General features: G+C 46.5%; 1 protein-coding gene and 1 long non-coding RNA gene across 4 annotated transcripts in view; one reads left to right on the top strand and one right to left on the bottom strand.

The window, feature by feature from the left end:
- Positions 1-3614: 3614 nt before the first annotated feature.
- BAG1 (BAG cochaperone 1) overlaps positions 3615-19426 on the top strand; it is a 41303-nt gene continuing 25491 nt past the window's right edge. For all 3 annotated transcript variants that reach the window (XM_045006162.1, XM_045006164.1, XM_045006163.1), the window contains exon 1: positions 3615-3719. In XM_045006162.1, coding sequence (XP_044862097.1) covers positions 3677-3719 — 43 coding nt within the window. In that variant the 5' untranslated portion in view covers positions 3615-3676. The remainder of the gene's footprint in view (positions 3720-19426) is intronic.
- LOC123364239 lies at positions 4682-9938 on the bottom strand. Its single transcript, XR_006577047.1, has 3 exons — positions 9923-9938; positions 8018-8060; positions 4682-5369 (listed from the first exon to the last, which is right to left on the bottom strand). It is a non-coding gene; the product is annotated as an uncharacterized LOC123364239 (long non-coding RNA).

The following is a 19426-nucleotide window of genomic DNA, read 5'->3' on the forward strand; positions in this document are numbered from 1 at the left end:
TCTTGCTAGTAAGTTTTCCTTCAGCTAAAGAATCAAGACATAATAATAATAATAATAATAATTAATAATAACAATAAGCCTTAGAACTGTTAACTGGTTGGGAACAGAGAGCTCTCAATTAGTAAACTTGTACATTAGAGAAATGTTGCCTGGAATAGTCTACACATGTGACATTTTCTCCCATAAGAGAAACTGAAGGCAAAGAATAGAATTAGTTGCAGTACACATACCCTTTCTAAATCTAAGTGGTGCTGAACATAGCTAAGTACTGTACCTAGTATAAAGCAGAACTTTAAATTGTCAGATTTCAAAATCTGTTTAAAATAACATAGATGGAAACTGGATTTTAGATCAAATTGTTTTGGACATGTATACTGCATTTTATGTAAATCATCTTTTGTTAATTTAATCTAAAGAAATGTAAATAAAACATTGTATTACAGGATTGATATTTTTAAACTGTTCAGTGTGGAATCAAATATTTTACACAGATTGTGAAGTGACAACAAAAATTAGATATCTTTAGGATCACTGTAAATCTGTATTCCCGTTGCATTAGTTGTTGGCTAACTCCAGTTTACTGTGTATGAGACTCCAGTACTGTCTGGCCAGGGGAAGCAAATAGTTCCATAGAATATTGCCCTTTGGAACTGTTTGGAGATTTTCTAATATATTTTAGACTTAAGTTAGAGAAAGAAAAGAGCTATTAGGCCATAGAACCCATCTCCCCCAATAGAGGACCCATCAGAAAGTAAGGGTATGTTTACACTGCCCGCCGGATTGGCAGGCAGTGATCAATCCAGAGGGGGTCGATGTATCGCGTCTAGTGCTCTCCTGTCGCCTCCTGTACTCCATTGCCGCGAGAGGTGCAGGCAGAGTCGACGGGGGAGCGGCAACAGTCGACTCACCGCAGTGAAGACACCACGGTTAAGTCGATCTAAGTACGTCGACTTCAGCTACGTTATTCATGTAGCTGAAGTTGCGTAACTTAGATCAATTCCCCTCTCCCGCCCTCAGTGTAGATCAGGCCCAAACTGAAATTGTATATGATTTTTAGCTAAATACCCAAGAATCATTTTTTACAGCAAGTAAGGCAAACTTCTGTTTGGGACATCTTAGAAAGCATGAGATTCCAATTACTAGCTTTAACTAAGTTAATTACTAGAGTTGGTCTAAAAATATAAAAGCAATCAACATTTCCATCCAACATTTTGATGGAAAAACAATTTCAACGGAATTTTTGTTCCATTGTTGACCAGCTGTATTAATTACCGTATTTATTATGGAGGCAGGGAGGGGAGATAATTTCTTATTGGACCAACTTCTGTTGGTGAGAGAGACAATTCATTAGCTTGTATCCACTCACTAAAAGAAGTTGGTCCAATAAAAGAGATCTCTCCCACCTTCTCTCTCTAGTATTCTGGTTCCAATACAGCTACAACACTGTGCATACAATGTATTTATTATGAACATTTCCTTCTTATACTTATAAAGCACTTTCCCATTAAAGTAAGTAGCAGTATGGGAAATGTTCCCTGCTTGTCCTTGTTTAGTGAAAAAAAGAAAAATCTAACCAGAGTTATAACAGTAAATAATTAAAAAAAAGGGGGGGGGGTTATATTCCCTCCAAGCTGCAGGGCATAAACCAATTTCTGACTACTGGGGTTAGGAGGAAACCACCTGGGGACATGTTATAATTGCCTACTGCAGGGCTTCTTGTACCTTCCTGTAAAGTTGCTTGTACTACCTGCTTTTGAAGACAGGATATTGGACCAGATGGACTGCTGGTCAGATCTAGTGTGGTATTTCCTATGACTGCTGACAGATCAGGTTGCTTGGTGTTTTTCAACAAGTTATCTATTTGTTGTAGTTTAAGTTCTAAAATAGTAATGTCAACATATTTTTTTTTCTGAGTGGCTATGAAACTGACTGTTGGTGTAATCATACTTGCACTCTTACTGCAGATACTCCAAAGTGCTTTTCTTGTTTATAAATGGAGTCAAGTATCAGAGGGGTAGCTGTGTTAGTCTGGATCTGTAAAAGCAGCAAAGAATCCTGTGGCACCTTATAGACTAAGACGTTTTGGAGCATGAGCTTTCGTGGGTGAATACCCACTTCGTCGGATGCAAGTAGTGGAAATTTCCAGGGGCAGGAATATATATGCAAGCAAGAAGGTAACGAGGTTAGTTCAATCAGGGAGGATGAGGCCCTGCTCTAGCAGTTGAGGTGTGAAAACCAAGGGAGGAGAAACTGGTTCGGTAGTTGGCAAGCCATTCACAGTCTTTGCTTAATCCTGAGCTGATGGTGTCAAATTTGCAGATGAACTGAAGCTCAGCAGTTTCTCTTTGAAGTCTGGTCCTGAAGTTTTTTTGCTGCAGGATGGCCACCTTAAGATCTGCTATTGTGTGGCCAGGGATGTTGAAGTGTTCTCCTACAGGTTTTTGTATATTGCCATTCCTAATATCTGATCTGATATTATGCCCCTGGAAATTTCCACTACTTGCATCCGACGAAGTGGGTATTCACCCATGAAAGCTCATGCTCCAAAATGTCTTAGTCTATAAGGTGCCACAGGATTCTTTGCTGCCTTTATAAATGGAAAAGCTCTTAATAATTAACATGCCTGTTCCCTCTGGGCAGCAATGAACAAAAGCAAGTGTACAATTGCATATTCTTGCCAATTAAATGTTATAGTAGCTCTCATTCAATTTTCAAATTTGCAGATGCATAATTCTTTGCATTGATTTTTAGGTTGGCATAGGGTACCTTTTTGCTCTCCTAGTTAGGTGTATCTCAGTCTCTCTAAAATGTGCAAGTATCCAGAACTTTTTTTAAGAAAATTGATTTACACCTTTTGTGGGCATTTTCCCATTTTTATTATTACGGTGGTGTTAACTCTGTATATGAGGATTAGAAAAATTATCAGTGTTACAACTTCACACTACAGTACTTGAATGTTTCCTGTATCTTGTAAAATGCAAAAAGATCTATTAGAGAAGGTACCAAACGGGTCTGTGTTCCTAGAGTGCAACGACCTTAGGGTGGCAGTTCTAAAAGAGAAAAGTGCAGAAAACAAAAGTTAAACAGTTGTAGGCCATAGCTCAGGAAAGCACAAATTGAACTTTAATTACCGGCTGATCTATCAGCCCTGAGGCCCCAATCCTGTAACGATTTAACCCTGTGAGGGGTGTCATTGAAGCGAAGGGGGTGACACCGTGTGCAAAGTAACACACAAGCGAATTGTTGCAGGATTGAGGACGGTTCCGGGAGTCCCGGGGCCTCTAGCAGGGGGCTAGAGCATCTCCCCGTCCCTGCTGGGGCCATGAGCGGAAGAGCAGCAAGCGGGGGGGAGGCGGGCGGGCTCCACATTTGCACGCCCCGAGCGTTCAAAACCTGAGGCCGGCAGCCCCCACACGCCAGGAGCCGAAGAATCAGACGCGGGGGCCCGATTTCCGGCGCGCGCCTGGCACCGGCCTCGGGGGGGGCCCGTGCGAGGCTCCCCGGGGTCTGCGCGGGCGGGGGCGGGAGGCGGCCCGGGGTTGCGTCACCGCGAGGGGGACCGGGCTGGACTCGCTTCCGGTGTCCCCGGCAGCGGCTTCCGCGGAGCTGTTTCCGGCGCGCCCCGGAGGCACTTGGCGGCGGCGCGTCCCTGCACAGGCGGCGGCGGCGGGCGGAGATGGCGGCGCCCGGGACCCCGGTCACCGTGACCGTCACCTACAGTAAGAGGCGCCCAGGGAGCGCGGGGCGCCGCTGGCTCCGGCCGGTGTCACTAGGGATCCGGCCCGGCCCGCTCGGCTCCCGCCGTCGTGACCGGGTGGGGGAGCGCTCGCGCCCCGCGGGCAGGGCCCGGTGACCCCCCCCCCCTGCCCGCCCGCACACCCCGCCCGCGGGTGGGAGCCGCGAGCTTTGCGCCCAGAGCCTGGCCCCGTGTCCCCAGCGCTCAGCGCCGCTCTCCGGCTCGAGAGATCCCCCGCGTCCGTCCGACCGGGCCCGGCCTGTGGCTCCTGTAGCGCTGGGCCACGCGGTGCTTCAACACCAAATCCCGCAACCCCACAAGGGCTTGGAACCAGCCGCACAAAATCCTTTTTGCTTTGCCTTGGTATGAATAGTGCAGCGGCAGAAGCCCAGATCTGGGATCGTGGTCTCCTTGTGCCAGGTGCTCTATACTCAAGGAGGAAGAGAGAGTCTCCCTAATAAATATTTGAAACAAAACTAATAACCTAGGCACTGATCCTGGGGTCGGGTCCCTGTGGGTAGACTCCTCTGCCCATGTGCAACCAAACTAAACTCAACAGTAACATGGGAGTTAATGCTCTTTTTTTCTGAATATATGCCTAGCCAACTGACAAAAACAAAGTCAAGATCTTTTTGGAAAATGTGTCAACAGTTTTGATGTATTTAATAAATACAGGGAGCTAGTATGTGTTGGGATCAAGGAGACGCGGAGTCAAGAGGTTTGTTAAGCAGGCGTCCCGAGCTCTCTTGAGCTGGGTTTTTATTAGTAATTAGAACAAAGAGCATGAGATCACAGTTACTTGTAACATATTGATTGGTTCACCCATAGCCATCTCCCTTTGTGCAATATATCATAATTGGTGAAGGGACTACGTAAGCTATTGGAGGGGCTACGTGCACTATTGCCTAGTCTGTGCTTAATCAATAACCTGAGCATTGCTTTACCTTAAGCCAGGAGTAAATGTAATAAACACGTGTGTGGTTTGCCAGCACAGCATGTTTCACTACACCTCCCCCTTTTTGTTTTTAAGCAATTTGCAGGCATAATTCTAGCACCTCCCCCACCGCCCTCTGCTCCGTTAAGCAGAAGGTACTTTGGTTTAAAGTCTTTGCAAATACCTCCCATATATTAAGATGAACCCCCCCAGTCATTATCGGCCCCCCTTCCGTAGGGACAGTAGTTAAACTGAAAATAATTATTGTTAACAAAAGTACAGAATTGGCATTTAAGGAGGCTATTAATGCCATCATATAGTTCTCTGCCGTTTTCTCTTGTCCTGTTTTTTCCAACAGTTGTTCAGCCTGATTAGCTAGGTTCTTTACTTGGCCCCATGTGACAGGTGCATTTCGTTGGCCCCCTCGTTTTCGGCCCGTTGTTACTTTTCCTTGTTCATCATATAAGTGTATGTTGAAGTCAGGGATGGGGTTGCTCAGTCCCTGATGCCACGCCATCCTTGTATGGTCGAACGTATCGTGCAGGTACCCAGAGCGGGCCGCTTGGTGTTGATACAGCTGCGTAACCGCGCCCCCAGGTGATTAGTGGCACAGGTCCGCTCCACTCCGGGCCAGGTAGCTGACGATAGGTTACCTTTGGAGCAGGAAGAACTTCGGTCGTCTGATAATGCCGTTGTGCCCTGGTGAAAAATTGAGAATTGAAAGGTAATAGATTTAAATGATTGAGTGTAAACAGTACTTGAGCCAGCCATTCTTCCTTTTCTGTCAGGCTGCCGGGGACAATTCCCCCTTTCTGTTTTTGCCGCAGGAGGGCAGTTTTTAATGTGCGATTAGCTCGTTCTACAATGGCTTGTCCTTGGGAATTGTATGGGATGCCAAAGGTATGCGTGATTCCCCATCGCGTGCAGAACGCTGCCATCGCTGAAGAGCAATAGGCTGGGCCATTGTCAGTTTTTAAAGCTGATGGCTTTCCCATCACTGCAAAGGAACGAATGAGGTGATTACAGACATGTTTTGCCTTTTCCCCTTTTTGTGGCGTTGCCCATATATATCCAGAATAAGTGTCTATGACTACATGCAAATAGGACCAGGGAGCTAATGGTGGGAACCGAGTGACGTCCATTTGCCACAATTGGTTTGCACCTAGCCCCCGAGGATTTACCCCGATAGCGGGTCCTGCGAGGTTTCCAGTACACTCAGGGCACTGCTGAATAATCGCTTGTGCATCAGATAGTGGTATGGAAAATTGCTTGGCCAATGCCCTGGCATTTTGGTGATGTAAGGAGTGACTTTCCATAGGAGAGCAGGGGAAAGCCTTTGAGGCGTTATCAGCATAGGCATTGCCTTGCGAGATTTCTCCGGGGAAAGGCTGATGACTTCTAACATGTGCGATAAAAAATAGATGTCGTCGGTGACGTAATATCAGTTGTAGGGAAAGAAATAAACCAAGCAAATTATTATCCAAAGATGCAGTAACACAACTAGAAGCAATATTACTAACAACATTGGCAGCATACAAACTGTCTGTTATGAGGTTAACTGGTTGATCAGAAAATGTGTTAAAGGCAAGAATTAACGCAGCTAGCTCCGCACGCTGAGGAGAGCGTTGCGGTAAGGTAAACTGGGATTTCCACTGGTCATTTTTCTTCCAAGCAACCACCCCTCTGGAGGGGCCACCAGTGAAAATGGTAAGAGCTTCTGTTATGGGAATGGGAGATACCAAGTAGAATACTTTCAGTGGAATATGCTGAGCAACTTGGAGACGAGGATCCTTGGGAGTATGGTAAGTTACGGACCCAACATAATTGGCTAGGGCTATTTGCACCTCCTCCGAGTGCATACATGCAACTTCCCAGGTGGCGATGGGGATGGGGATAATAATGTTTACTAAATCCATGGCAAACAAGTTTAGTGCTCGATTGCGTCCTTTAGTGATTAATTGAGCAAACATTCCAGACAATGGGACGAGTGTGTTTTTGTGTGTGTGTGGTAAATACATCCACTCGAGGATAAATTCTCTCTCACTTGTATGTTGAAGTAATGCCCCCATGAATTGCTTAGTGTCCCCAAGAATGATTAAGGACGGGGGCACGTCAGGTACTGCTCTATCTACCCACCTTTCTGCCATGGCTTCGTTGACCTTATGCACTACCTCCCGTTGTTCGTTTGTTAGTGATATTATGTCTCCCGGTTGCTTTCCTAATTTTAGGGCATTAAACAGTGGAGTTAGCATAGATGTGGGAATCTTGTAATACGGTCTTATCCAATTTATGGATCCTAGAATCTGCTGTAGTACTACATATGTTAATTTTTTTGGCAAGGTAAGTTTTGGAAGTATGGGCATGGAGTATGCTGCAAGCATTTTATGACCTAAATATTGAAAAGGTTCGGATTCCTGTATTTTTTCCGGGGCTACTACCAGACCCGATTGACTTAAGATATCCGTTAACTCACTTTTCCATGTGGTGGGTAGGGGCCTACCGGCTATTAAGATATCATCCATATAATGGTATACAAGTAGCTTTTTGAACTTATTTCTGAAAGGTTGAAGAGCAGTGTTTACAAAATACTGACACATGGTAGGGCTATTTAACATGCCCTGGGGTAACACTTTCCAATGATAACGTGTTGTGGGTTGGGCATTGTTCAGGACTGGCACTGTGAATGCAAAATACTTTCTATCCTTTTCCTGTAACGGTATTGTAAAGAAACAATCCTTTAAATCAATTATTGCCACCTGGTAGTCATAAGGGATTAAATTTGGATTGGGGAGGCCACACTGCAGGGGGCCCATAGGTTCTAGTATTTTATTAATTTCCCTCAAATCGTGAAGGAGCCTCCATTTTCCTGATTTTTTCTTAATTACAAAAACAGGAGTATTGTACGGGCTTGTAGTATGCTCAATGTGTTCATCTTTCAATTGTTGCTCAACTAATTGCTGCAAAGCTTCTAATTTTTCTTTAGGTAATGGCCATTGTTCTACCCAGACTGGTTTATCAGTTTTCCACTGTAACGGAAGAGCCTGAGGCTTACTCATCTTCCAAAATCAGTTTCGCCCCTATCTGTTCTAACAAATCTCTTCCCCAAATGTTAAACTGTAAAGGCAATATGCAGGGTTGAATATATGCTATTATGGGACCTTGTTCCTGGGATTTTACCGGTAACCATTGAGAGCTCTTTTTAGATGCTTGGCTTCCTCCTACCCCAAATACCGCAGGGGCTATCTCAGAGGGCCATTTAGGTTCCCAATCCTTTTCAGCTATGACAGAAACATCCGCCCCTGTGTCCAACAAACCGGTCAGCCACTTACCTTGGAGGTTATACTTACGTTGAGGTTTGTGCAGGGATATTCGGTGTACCAACGCCGCCACCTGTGGGTGAAAGGAAGAGTCGCTGTCGCCTTCAGTACGGGTTGATCCAAAGCCTCCTGTACGTGTTACCTGTGATTTTTCTCCAGGGAGCTCATATGGCAACAGTATCATTTGTGCCCAGGAGTCCCCTCGTCTTAAAGTAAAAGGCAGGTGACTCCAATACTGAACATATATTTTTCCCTGATAATCAGCATCAATCACTCCTGGAACTACCATAATTCCTTGTTTGCTTGCTGATGACCGAGGGAGTATAATGCCCACCGTCCCTTCAGGAAGGGGCCCTTTTAATTGAGTAGGCATTAAAAGAACTTCCCCCGGTAAGAATGAGGATTTTTCTTCTTGATTATACAAATCTATTCCAGCACTGCCGGTCGTTGCCGGTTGCGCCCTAGTCAATTCTTCCGCCCCCATTGTTTTTCCAGGGCCCGGGGAGGGCCCGGTTATTGGTTTCCCTGCCCCAGTCCTGATTGACATTGATTTGCCCAATGATACCCCTTGTTGCATTTAGGACATTTTTTGGAGGGCCTACCCCCTTCCTGGGGTCTTCCTTTATGTGCTCCCCCTCCGGGTGCCCTACACTGGCTTTTAAAGTGACCCGGTTTTTTGCAATTAAAACAATTTCCTGCTGGTTTATTACCTTGTCTTATAGCCCCCGCCAAAAGAGCCATAGCATGGGTTTGACTACCGACATCTGCGCAAGCCTGAATCATGTCCGCTAAAGTGTATGAGGGGCGATGTATTATAGATTGCAGTACCTTCTTGCAATCAGCATTAGCTTGCTCATAGGCCAGTCGCCGTAAAAGCTCTGTCTGTGCCTCCTCGTTATCAACCTGCCGCTGTACTGCTTCCTTGAGCCTATCTATGAACTGCGGATACGGCTCTGTAGGCTGCTGCCGGGTGGCTGTGAAAGACCTAGTCGGTTTCCCACTTACGGGAACCCTTCTGAAAGCTCTCATAACACTAAGTTTAGTACGAATATATGTGTCTGGGTCTAACTCCAACTGTCCCTCTATAGTGCTAAATTGGCCTGCTCCATAAATCTGGTCAGGCGTGGCAGCTGGGGTTGAGTATCCCACAGCAGCTAACCTAAACTCACTGTCCCACACCATATACTGGGCGGGGGTCAGCACCATACGAAATAAGTCTTTCCAATCTTGTGGAGCCATAATGTAGCCATTTCCAATTCCTTCTAAGATGCCTGCCACGAAATTAGACCTGATGCCTGTCTCTGTGATAGCTTTTCTCACTTCCCTCAGTACTGTATACGGTAGCGCCGTCCACTCTCTGACGGCATTGCCCTGTGCATCGACTCCTGCCGCTATAGGCATTAACATGGGCAACTCTCCCTCCCACTGATGTTCTTCCTCCAAACTCAATTCCCCCGTCTCACGCGCCAACGCAACCGCCGCCCGGACGCAGCCCCCACGATTCCCCCGGAAACAAGGCTGATCAGTTCCTTTATTAACGGAGGGATCCGAGGGCCGCTGCCCCGTATCCGACACCGCAGGCGCTGGTGGTAGCACCCGCGGGTACGGAGGCGGTGTTGTCAGCGCGAGAAGCGGGGCGGCAGTGAGAGACGCCTGTGGCCCCAGTTTTCCCACTGCCTCAGTACAGCGCTGCCACATGAGCAGGTGCTGTACTGCTGCTCTCGGTGTCTCAAAGAGCTGTGTTCCTATCTTTTGCCAATCTGCTTGCTGCAGGGACCCCTCTTCGGGATACCAGGGGCATTGACATTCTATTTCCTTAACAAAATCCTCTACATGCCGCAGCGTAACTGCTGGGCAACCGCTCCCCTCAATGAGCTTAAATAATTCCTTAGCATGAGCCTTTTGTGGCACTGATAAATCGCTCCCCATACTCACGAGTGGCTGTTTCCAGCGGGTGCACCTAGACTATTCCAGTCGGATGAGCAGGGGTCCTCGGGATCCGGTGTATCACGTCGGGGTCACCAGATGTTGGATCAAGGAGACGCGGAGTCAAGAGGTTTGTTAAGCAGGCGTCCCGAGCTCTCTTGAGCTGGGTTTTTATTAGTAATTAGAACAAAGAGCATGAGATCACAGTTACTTGTAACATATTGATTGGTTCACCCATAGCCATCTCCCTTTGTGCAATATATCATAATTGGTGAAGGGACTACGTAAGCTATTGGAGGGGCTACGTGCACTATTGCCTAGTCTGTGCTTAATCAATAACCTGAGCATTGCTTTACCTTAAGCCAGGAGTAAATGTAATAAACACGTGTGTGGTTTGCCAGCACAGCATGTTTCACTACAAGTATGGCCTTGTGGATAGAGCAACAGCTACCTGATTTGTGCAAATCACTTCACCTATCTGCCTTTATTTCACTGTCTGTAAAATGGGGATAAAGATATTGACCAGCTTTTGTAAAGCTTTTTAAGATCTACTGATGAAAAGCGTTATATTATTATTACTTATATTGTGAAATACCCGCGCAGGTAAACAGTACTTGATTTATGGTAGAAAAAGAAATCAGACGAGAAAAACTCATAAATTTCAAGAAGGCTGATGTTCCTCTTGACAAAAAGGATATAGGCATCTGGACTTTTAAATTAATCATTGTAGTACAATTGTGTAATGATCTAGATATTTAATCTATTGACAGGAGCTTTTTGCTGCAGTTTCATTCTTGTTGACTTTATCTCATGTTTACAAAGTAGGGCCTCGATCCTAGAGTTGTAGGTGTGTGTGTGAGGGCTTGGCTACACTTGCGAGTTACAGCGCATTAAAGGAGCCCTGGGCACATCAGCTCACTACCTGTCCACACTGGCAAGGCACGTAGAGTGCTCTGACTCCACGGCTACAGCGCTCCTGGTACTCCATCTCGGCGAGTAGAATAACATTTGATGCTCCCCCGCTGGAGCGCCTCAGCGTCAGTGTAAACGAGGTGTTGCATTACTGTGCTCTGATCAACCTCCGGAAACGTCCCATAATCCACTGAAGTAGCCACTATTTTCATTGTTTTGGATATGCCCTTTGAACGCTCCATTTAACAGCGGCTTCCTTATCTGCTCTGAGACAAAGCAACCATTACTGTGGAATGCTGTGTGTGAGAGAGAGGTGGGGAGGGGGAGGTCTGCTGCTGTCTGAACTTACAAGACAGCATGCTGATATGCTCTCAGCCCCCCCAAAACCCACTCTCTGTCCCCCCACATACACACAACACACTCCCTGTCACACTCCACCCCACCCCACCCCCATTTGAAAAGCACGTCGCAGCCACTTGCATGCTGGGATAGCTACCACAATGCACTGCTCTCTGTGGCCGTTGCAAGAGCTGCTAATGTGGCCAGGCCAGTGCACTGGCAGCTGTCAGTGTGGACAGACTACAGCACTTTCCCATCTACGCTCTACAAAGGCTGGTTTAACTCAAAGTGCTCTACATCTGCAAGTGTAGTCATGCCCTAAGTGTCTGACAATAGCAATGTTGTGTTTCTTTCAAGTATCCTGGATTATAATCTGTTTAGGGCAGGATTGACTCTCTTTATTTGATTAGTGCCCAGAGTAATGAGGCACCAATTCTGACTGGAGTCTTTAGCACTGTAATGGAATGGTAAACCATATTATACTATTCATCCACAAAGAGTGTTAAAGGATCTTATAATGAACATATCTGGGGTGTATTTCTGAGCGGTAAACTCTGTAATCAATGTATATCTGATACAGGAGCCTGACCTTAGTAGCAGCCTTGCAACCTACGGTATGTAAGTACATGGCAGGTATCAGAAGGTAACTAATGCCAGAAGAGAACAAACAGAAGGTATAAAGCAACCAAGGTTGCAGAGAGAGGGAACAAAGCAACAAAGGTTGCAGGATTTCATCAGTATGGCACTTTTCAATGCCTCACAGAGCTTCTGCTTTGACAGGCCTTCACAATGGACAGTCTGGAAGCAGTATTTCACAAGATTTCAAATTGCTACAAAGCTCCACCAAGAAACTAGAGATATTTAGTCAGTTTCTTTAATCTGAGTGATGGGGAAGCAGATAGAGCATATCTTTAAATCCTTTGACTTTACTGAAGACAGTCACAAAGATGACTGTGAGAGGATTCTAGCTATGTCTGATGCATACTTTTTACCTCAGAGAAATGTAGTTTATGAAAGAGCATGTTTTCACCAGAGAATTCAGAAACCAAGGGAAAATGTTGAATATTTCATAAGAGCTCTGAAACTGCAAAACTTGAACGTATCAGAGACAGGCTGGTTTTTGGGTTAACAGATAAAAATCTTTCACATCATCTCCAATTGAAGATAGACTTCACTTAACCCTAGCCACAGCTACATAGATAATAAAGTAGCCTGAACTAATCAAACAGCAGGGCAAAAGGCAGGAACAAGGTCAAAAACCTGAAATTAGCTTAGAAGCTGTAAACAGACACTTGAGTGCTAAGAGTCATTATCATAAAACACCCGAGGCAAGGGGAGAGAACTTCCAGGCTAAGGGGAACAAATTCCAGCCTACATGCACAAGGCATGGGAAAAAATCGTATCTCAAACTGTATATGGAAACTAATTGTGGAAAAAACTCTCCTTTTTTTCCTGGGTGGGCAGGTTTCCCTATCACATTAGCATGTTTGAAGGCAGGCAGTCAAAGCAGAAGGCTCCAAGGTTGAATGTGATATCCCTACTGATCAAAATAATGATCGACAGATCTTGTTAATTACATGTTTTTTTATTATGGTATAGAGAATGGCAAGAAAAGGGTATTAAAGAGTTAACGAGTGAGTTAGTAGGAGAAGTGTGACTATAGAGAGCAGGAGAGGAAGGATGGAGAAGAGCATGGAGAGTGAATTTGTCACCAGGGACTTTGAGGGAAGTGGGATGGAGCAGATTGGAATAAACAGCTAATCAGTAGACGGAAAATAATGTGCAGAGGCCAAGTTGTAAAATACAGTATACTGGCATTATTGTGTGTGGTGGGTGAGGGACAGTGGCTCCAGTTGAGCCTCTTCCTGTATTGTTGATGCCCTGGCTATTAGCAACCTAAGTGTCTCTTTGTTCCCAGGGACCAAAACCATTCCCCAGAGCTCTTGATCTACTTCTCCCAATCTCAGGTAACTGGATGTGGCTTTTTGGGGACTGGTGTCAGTCAAGTCTGGGTGAGCCTTGCCCATAGTCCTCTGCTACTCTAGGTCTTAAAAGTGTTTTTAACGTATGGGAAATTCAAGCAATTCCCTGGTCATGTAGAAATATAGAAATTGCCAGACTGGATCACAGCCATAGTCAAGTTAGTCCAGTATATTGTCTCTTGACAGTGGCCAATACCAGCTACTTCAGAGGAAGATATAAGATACTTTCCAGTATGCAATTTAACATACATCTCTTCCAGGGTATGAATATTACTGTCTAATCCATGTTTGGTTGGCTCTTGTTTGCTTCACCACTGCTGTCATTATTTTAAGAAAAAGTATTAAAATTAAACTGACTCATAAAATTAAATGGTAGATTTAAAATAACAGGTGTTAATTTTGCTCTTGTGTCAGTCCAGCTGAGGGGAATTACTTTAAATCCAAAGGTTTTTACATCTGTTACCAGGCTAGTATCTAGTTTGCACCTAAGAATGACTCTTCCATAATATGTTTCAACAAAAATTTAAATAAAATACAAGTCATTTGTCATGCATCTCATGTCATATCCTGCTTTTAACAAAATTAAATCAACCTATCTCGGAATAGTTGCGTTGTGAAATATAGTAGCTCTCTTTAAATTGTTCTTACCTGTAATATAAAGGAGCAATTCGTAATTGCACAATGCCCTTGCTTTCAAAAATTACACTGCACTGAAAACAGAAACAGAGGTCAGCCAATGTCTCTGACCACTGCAATCACAAGAAATTGATTGTGCGGGATATGGTCAATTTAATTTTAATTACACACACAAAAACTGGGTTAAATGGAACGTTATTAAGGTTGCAAGGTCAAGCACTCAAAAGTAAGAAATGTCAGAATTAAGGTTGCCTTATTTGGCTGCCTTGTAAGTATGCATTTTGATAGTCTTTAATTACATTATCACATACTGTTTTTTTCACTTGAGCCCTGCCTCCTTCAGCGCACAGGGTGGACATGATCTGGAGATAAATCAGGGTTCTTTAGTAAAGAAGGCTGTTATCTACAGAATTGCTGCCTCATTTGTTGCAGAAGTTGGAAGGTGTGTACGTATTGTGGAAATGGGGTGAGGAGAGGGGATGATGGCGGGCCTAGGCCTGACCATAGCTAAAGGCCCTCCCCCTTATCTGAGGGGAGAGACCAGTGGACACGGGTTGAATACTGGAAACAACAAATGAAAAAACAGGGATGGGAGTGAGGTCATAGGGAAAAAATCAGGTAACCCGAAGGGGACACCGAGCGGAGATCCCCCGACAGTACTCACTGCTCCAAGGCATCTAGAGAGTCAGTGGATACCACCCACAGGAACTCTGCTCGGAGGTGGAACTGTACAAGTGAATGGAAATAGGCCCCACAGTTGCAGAGCACCTCCTTCTCCAGCTTCCTCCACCTGGTATGATGGCTGGCCATCTTGGCCAGCGCCAGCAGGAGGTTGGTAAGGAGGTCCTGCGAGTTTGTGGGGCCACAGATGGGATGTGCAAAGATCAGGAGGTGTGGGGAAAAATGCAGCCAGAACCTCAGTAAGAGATTCTGGAGGAGCTGGAAGAGTGGCTGTAACCTGACACACTCCATATGGGCGTGCGCCAGAGTTTCCGTCTTGCCACAGAAAGGACAGGTGTCAAGGGAGTTTGTGAACTGTGCCAGATACATGCCTGTGCTTATGGTTTCATGACGAAGCTTCCAGCTGATATCCCCAGTGGGCCATGGGACCAGCATGGAGTACAGACTGCCCCACTGGCATTTCTCACCCTCCTTAGGTAGCAACAAGTCCTGCCATTTGGTGTTGGGGTGGGACACAAGGGCAAGGAAGTGAAAGTATGAAGCATAAGCACATGCAGATGTTTCCTGGGCATGGTTCAGAAGCGGGCGGACTGGCTGGCTGGTGTTCAGCCAACTTAGGTTGCATGTCTGGGGTGGCCTCGGAGGCTTTTGGGGCAGGGGCCCGATGACAAGTTCCAGAGGGCCTGCGGTGAAAGGCAGGTGGGGAGCAACCTCCTGCAGGACCTGCTCAAGGAAAGCAAGAGAAGCAAGAGGCAAAGCTGGCCTCACCTCCTGGAGCACACGACAGGTGACATGGGGTGGACGGCCCCATATGCTGGCTAAGTGCTATCAGATCCCTCTGATTGTAGTCCAGGAGGTCTCCAACTTTGGTACCAGCCAGGACCAACTCCAGTGCACCAAGGGAGTCTCCACCACCTGCACACATAGATGAGGGTTTTGCAGCAGGAAGTCCTCCCCCTCGGCGGCTGTTATGGACCTGGTCACGGAGACTAGCTTCCAGGTCTGTGGAGGTCCGGGTAAAAGACTGGCTGCTCATAGAGGTCTTGAGGGAAACATCTCAGGTGGAGATAAAAGAGCTGCCGATCATATCAGAGCCCTTGGAGGAAGAGGTGTGCCAGCACGCTAAAGATGTCTCTGCAGGGCCTGGAGGTGGAAGGCATGGAACTGGCTACGGATGCAGACCAAGCCCTATCCGCCCTCCCTCTTGCAAAGTATGTAGTGACTGAGGCAGGGGATGGCAGGAAGAAAAAGGGCAGTATCATGGTTAAGATAGTCGAATGCTGATCGAGAGAACTAGATTCTAACCCTGCCTGTGTCACAGAGTTCCTATGTGATGCCAGTCAAATCACTTAAACCAAACTTCTGCAGAAGTACAGGGCACCCACAGCTGCAACTGTGCTTTGAACTATAAGGTGCCAAGGCAACCTTAATTCTGGCATTTCATAAGTTTTGAGTTTGTGACTTTGCAACCATAATAATGTTCTTTTAGTGTGTGTGTGTGTGAGAGAGAGAGAGAGAGAGAGAGCGATTTTTAAAAACAACCTGAAAAAGCAGAAATTCCGTCATGTTGACAGTCAGCCAGTATGGTTGGACACTTTAGATCAGAAGTGGGCAAACTACGGGCCGCAGGCCACATCCGGCCAGCAGGAGCCTCCTAGCCCGGGAGGCTAGCCCCCGGCCCCTCCCCCGCTGTTCCTCCTCCCCCGCAGGCTCAGCTCACTGCACTGCCGGCACAATGCCTGACCTGGTGCTCTGTGCTGCGTGGTGACATGGCTGGCTCCAGCCACAGCCATGCCGCCAGCCACCAGTGCTCCAGACAGTGCAGTAAGGGGACAGGGAGCAGGGCGGTTTGGATAGGGGGCAGGGGAGTTCGGGGTGGTGGTCAGGAGGCGGGGGTATGGATAGGGGTCAGGGCGGTCAGAGGGCAGGGAACGGGGGTGGAATTGGGTGCAGGGGTCCTGGGGGGGGGTCAGGAAGGAGGGGCGTTGGATGGCGTAACAGGGGGCAGTCAGGCAGAAGGGGTGGGTGGATGGGGCGGGGTCCCGGGGGGAGAGGGGGCATTCAGGAATGAGAGGACAGATTGGATGGGGTGGCAGGGGGCAGTCAGGGATGGGGGTTCCAGCGGCGATCAGGGGACAGGGAATGTGTGGGGGTGGATGGGGCAGGAGTCCTGGGGGAGGTCATCAGGGAATCAGGTTGAATGGGGCAGGAGTCCTGGAGGGGGCATTGGGGGCCAAGAAGCAGAGGGGAGATAGGGGGCGGGGACCAGGCCACGCCTGGCTGTTTGGGGAGGCACAGCCTCCCCTAACCTGCCCTCCATACAATTTCCGAAACCCTATGCGGCCCTCGGGCCAAAAAGTTTGCCTGCCCCTGCTTTAGATCCACCACCCAGATCCACCACTTGAGCTAAAGGAGTAACTGAAAACTGTAATAGGTTGTTATTCTCTATGTGAACCAGCACTAGAGGGGGATGAGACACTTTGCCAATGGGTTTCACAGATCTTTGCTGATAGTAGAGTGCTAGTGAGACTCAGGAATCTTGTGTTCCAATCCCGGCTATGGAGGGAAGCATGTCTAGTGGGCACAAACTCTTCTGCCCGTTCCCATGCAAACTTGATCACTTCTGTCCCATTCCCTGTGACGCTTCCTGGGGATACCCAAGGTTGTGCAGCACTCTGCTACCAGCTGCAATTAGCACAAGGAAGCTTTGTCTGTACCTGCTGTGGGACAGTTCTCCAGTACCACCAGCCTCTGACAACAGAAGCACTGCCTTCCAGGCCTCCAGAGGCCCCACTCTGTCTTTACAGATTAACAATAGGCACTCTCCAACCCTCAGGTCCTCCGAGCATATAGAGTACCCAGCCTCGGATCCACTAGACGTGCAGAGAATTCTCAGATCCTCTGCTTCCAAAGGAACAGTACATCCCAGCTTACCAGTTACACCTTAGATCACCACTCCGCTTACTGCACAGCACTTAGATATGTTTATAGTTACAAACAAGACGTTTATTTAACAAAGAACAGAGATTCAAGAAGAAACAAATGAAATCAATGGAAACAAATGGTTACATATAAAATAAAATCATAATATGCTTCCTAGAGCCTAAATTTAACTAACAACAAATTCTCTCAAAGGCTAGCTCACCCAAAGTTTCTCTCCCAGCTTCAAACAGCCAGACTAGCTGTAATCTTCCATTCATAAAAAGCAAGCATGCTGGCAGCTTGTACCCTTGGTGAAGGATGCAGAGAGTGCCTCTGTCTCTGTTACAGTCCAAAAATTCATTGGTTTATTTCTTCCTGTAAATATCATCTTTTTGAAGCTATACAATCCCTTCATTAGCATTTGGCTCAGACTATAAATGGGCATCCATTGTGAAGTATACAATATTCAATCTACATATAGCCAGAAAGGTAGATAAACAGGTTATTTTCAGGCAGGAGACACTTATCAGCTTCCGGTGACCAGCCCCACTCTGACATTAAGAACATAATTTTCAGTATATAAAATTGAACTCCTTACATATTATCCATACATACATTTCACAGTGAGGGCCAGAATGACCCAGACCTTCAGCAGAGATCTTACATGGCACTTTTTGGTGGACTAGTATGTAGGCACTAGTTCCAGGGGATCCCTGTAACCCTTATGCATATCCCCTCCCACTTGTCCCAATCGTGTCTTCCCCACCATAGGCTTCTTGTCCCAGGCCCATCCTCTTCACCTGGTCAGTCCCAGTCCCTGCTTGTCCGGCTTTTCATCCCAACCCCAATCTCATTGCTCAGTCCCAGTCTGTGTTCCTCTGACTTCTCATATGAGCTCAGTCTCCTCCCCCTTCCCCCCAAGATTCTGGCTCCCAGTCCCATTCTTGTTGCCCAGCTAGTTGCAGCCCTAGTCTGTGCCCCCAGCTTCGAGTTACAGACGGACCCAGTGTCTTCCATGTTTCCCTCTTCCTTCTCCCCGCTGCAGTCCCCATCCTCCAGTCCCAGTTTCTGCCCTGACCCCCTCAGGTTCTTTGTCCCAATCTATTCCCCTGCCACACACATATTCCATTGGTCTGGCTCTTGTTCCCGATGTATTTGAATCAGGCAGCTTTCTTCTCCCCATTGCCTGGGCCCAGCAGAGGGGTTATTGAGAGCACAAGAGACAGGGGCTCCCTGCTCTCAGATCAGGTGCCTGGCCCTGGACCTGGCACAACAGTCCAGAGCTGCAGCTGCAGAGAAAGTCCTGATTAGCCCTGAGCTGGAGCATGCTCACTGCAGATGGAATCTTCAGAGAATTCAGCTGCTAAAATCAAGAAGTCTACTGAGTCTGTGCGAGTTATGATTTTTCAGAGGGTTATAAATTGGCAAAATTTGGGTGGATTTACAAAAGACTCATCCCTACCACAAAGGCTATCCCCTGCCAGATTTCCAGTTCCTGCTCTAAAGAGGTCACTATATTTTTAAGAAATGGGCAAAACAATGTATTTTTTCCTCTAGCCTCATTCTCAGAAGTGGCTGAACTGGTTGAAATTAAAAAAAAAAAAATCCTTATCCTGAAGAGGACATTTGGCATGGAAAACTTCAGCCCAAATGGTTAAAGTGTGGCAAAGTTATAAACAACTGAATAAAGGGTCTTTTACAATGGGAAGTGTCAGGTAATCTTATTAATAGGTGATGCTACCCATCCTGCTTGTGAGAAATTCAAAGATATTAAACACCCTGTTTCTCTGTGACTAATTTCTAGAGAGAAATTCCATTTTAACACCAAATCAGATAGTTCAGTGTTACTGTAGTTAGGTTTTTAATCCCACATATATCCTGAAATAACATTGTTCAAATAACTGACCCTTTTCCTTCAGAATTCTGTCACAGTGGACTCTTCTGCCTCCAAGAGCAGAAAGATCAAAATATTCAACACTCCTGCAGTAATGGGAAATTTCTATTAATGTCAGCTGCCCAGAACAAAAAATACCAAAACAAA

Source organism: Mauremys mutica, chromosome 2, assembly GCF_020497125.1.
Source record: "Mauremys mutica isolate MM-2020 ecotype Southern chromosome 2, ASM2049712v1, whole genome shotgun sequence".
Lineage (NCBI taxonomy): Eukaryota > Metazoa > Chordata > Testudines > Geoemydidae > Mauremys > Mauremys mutica.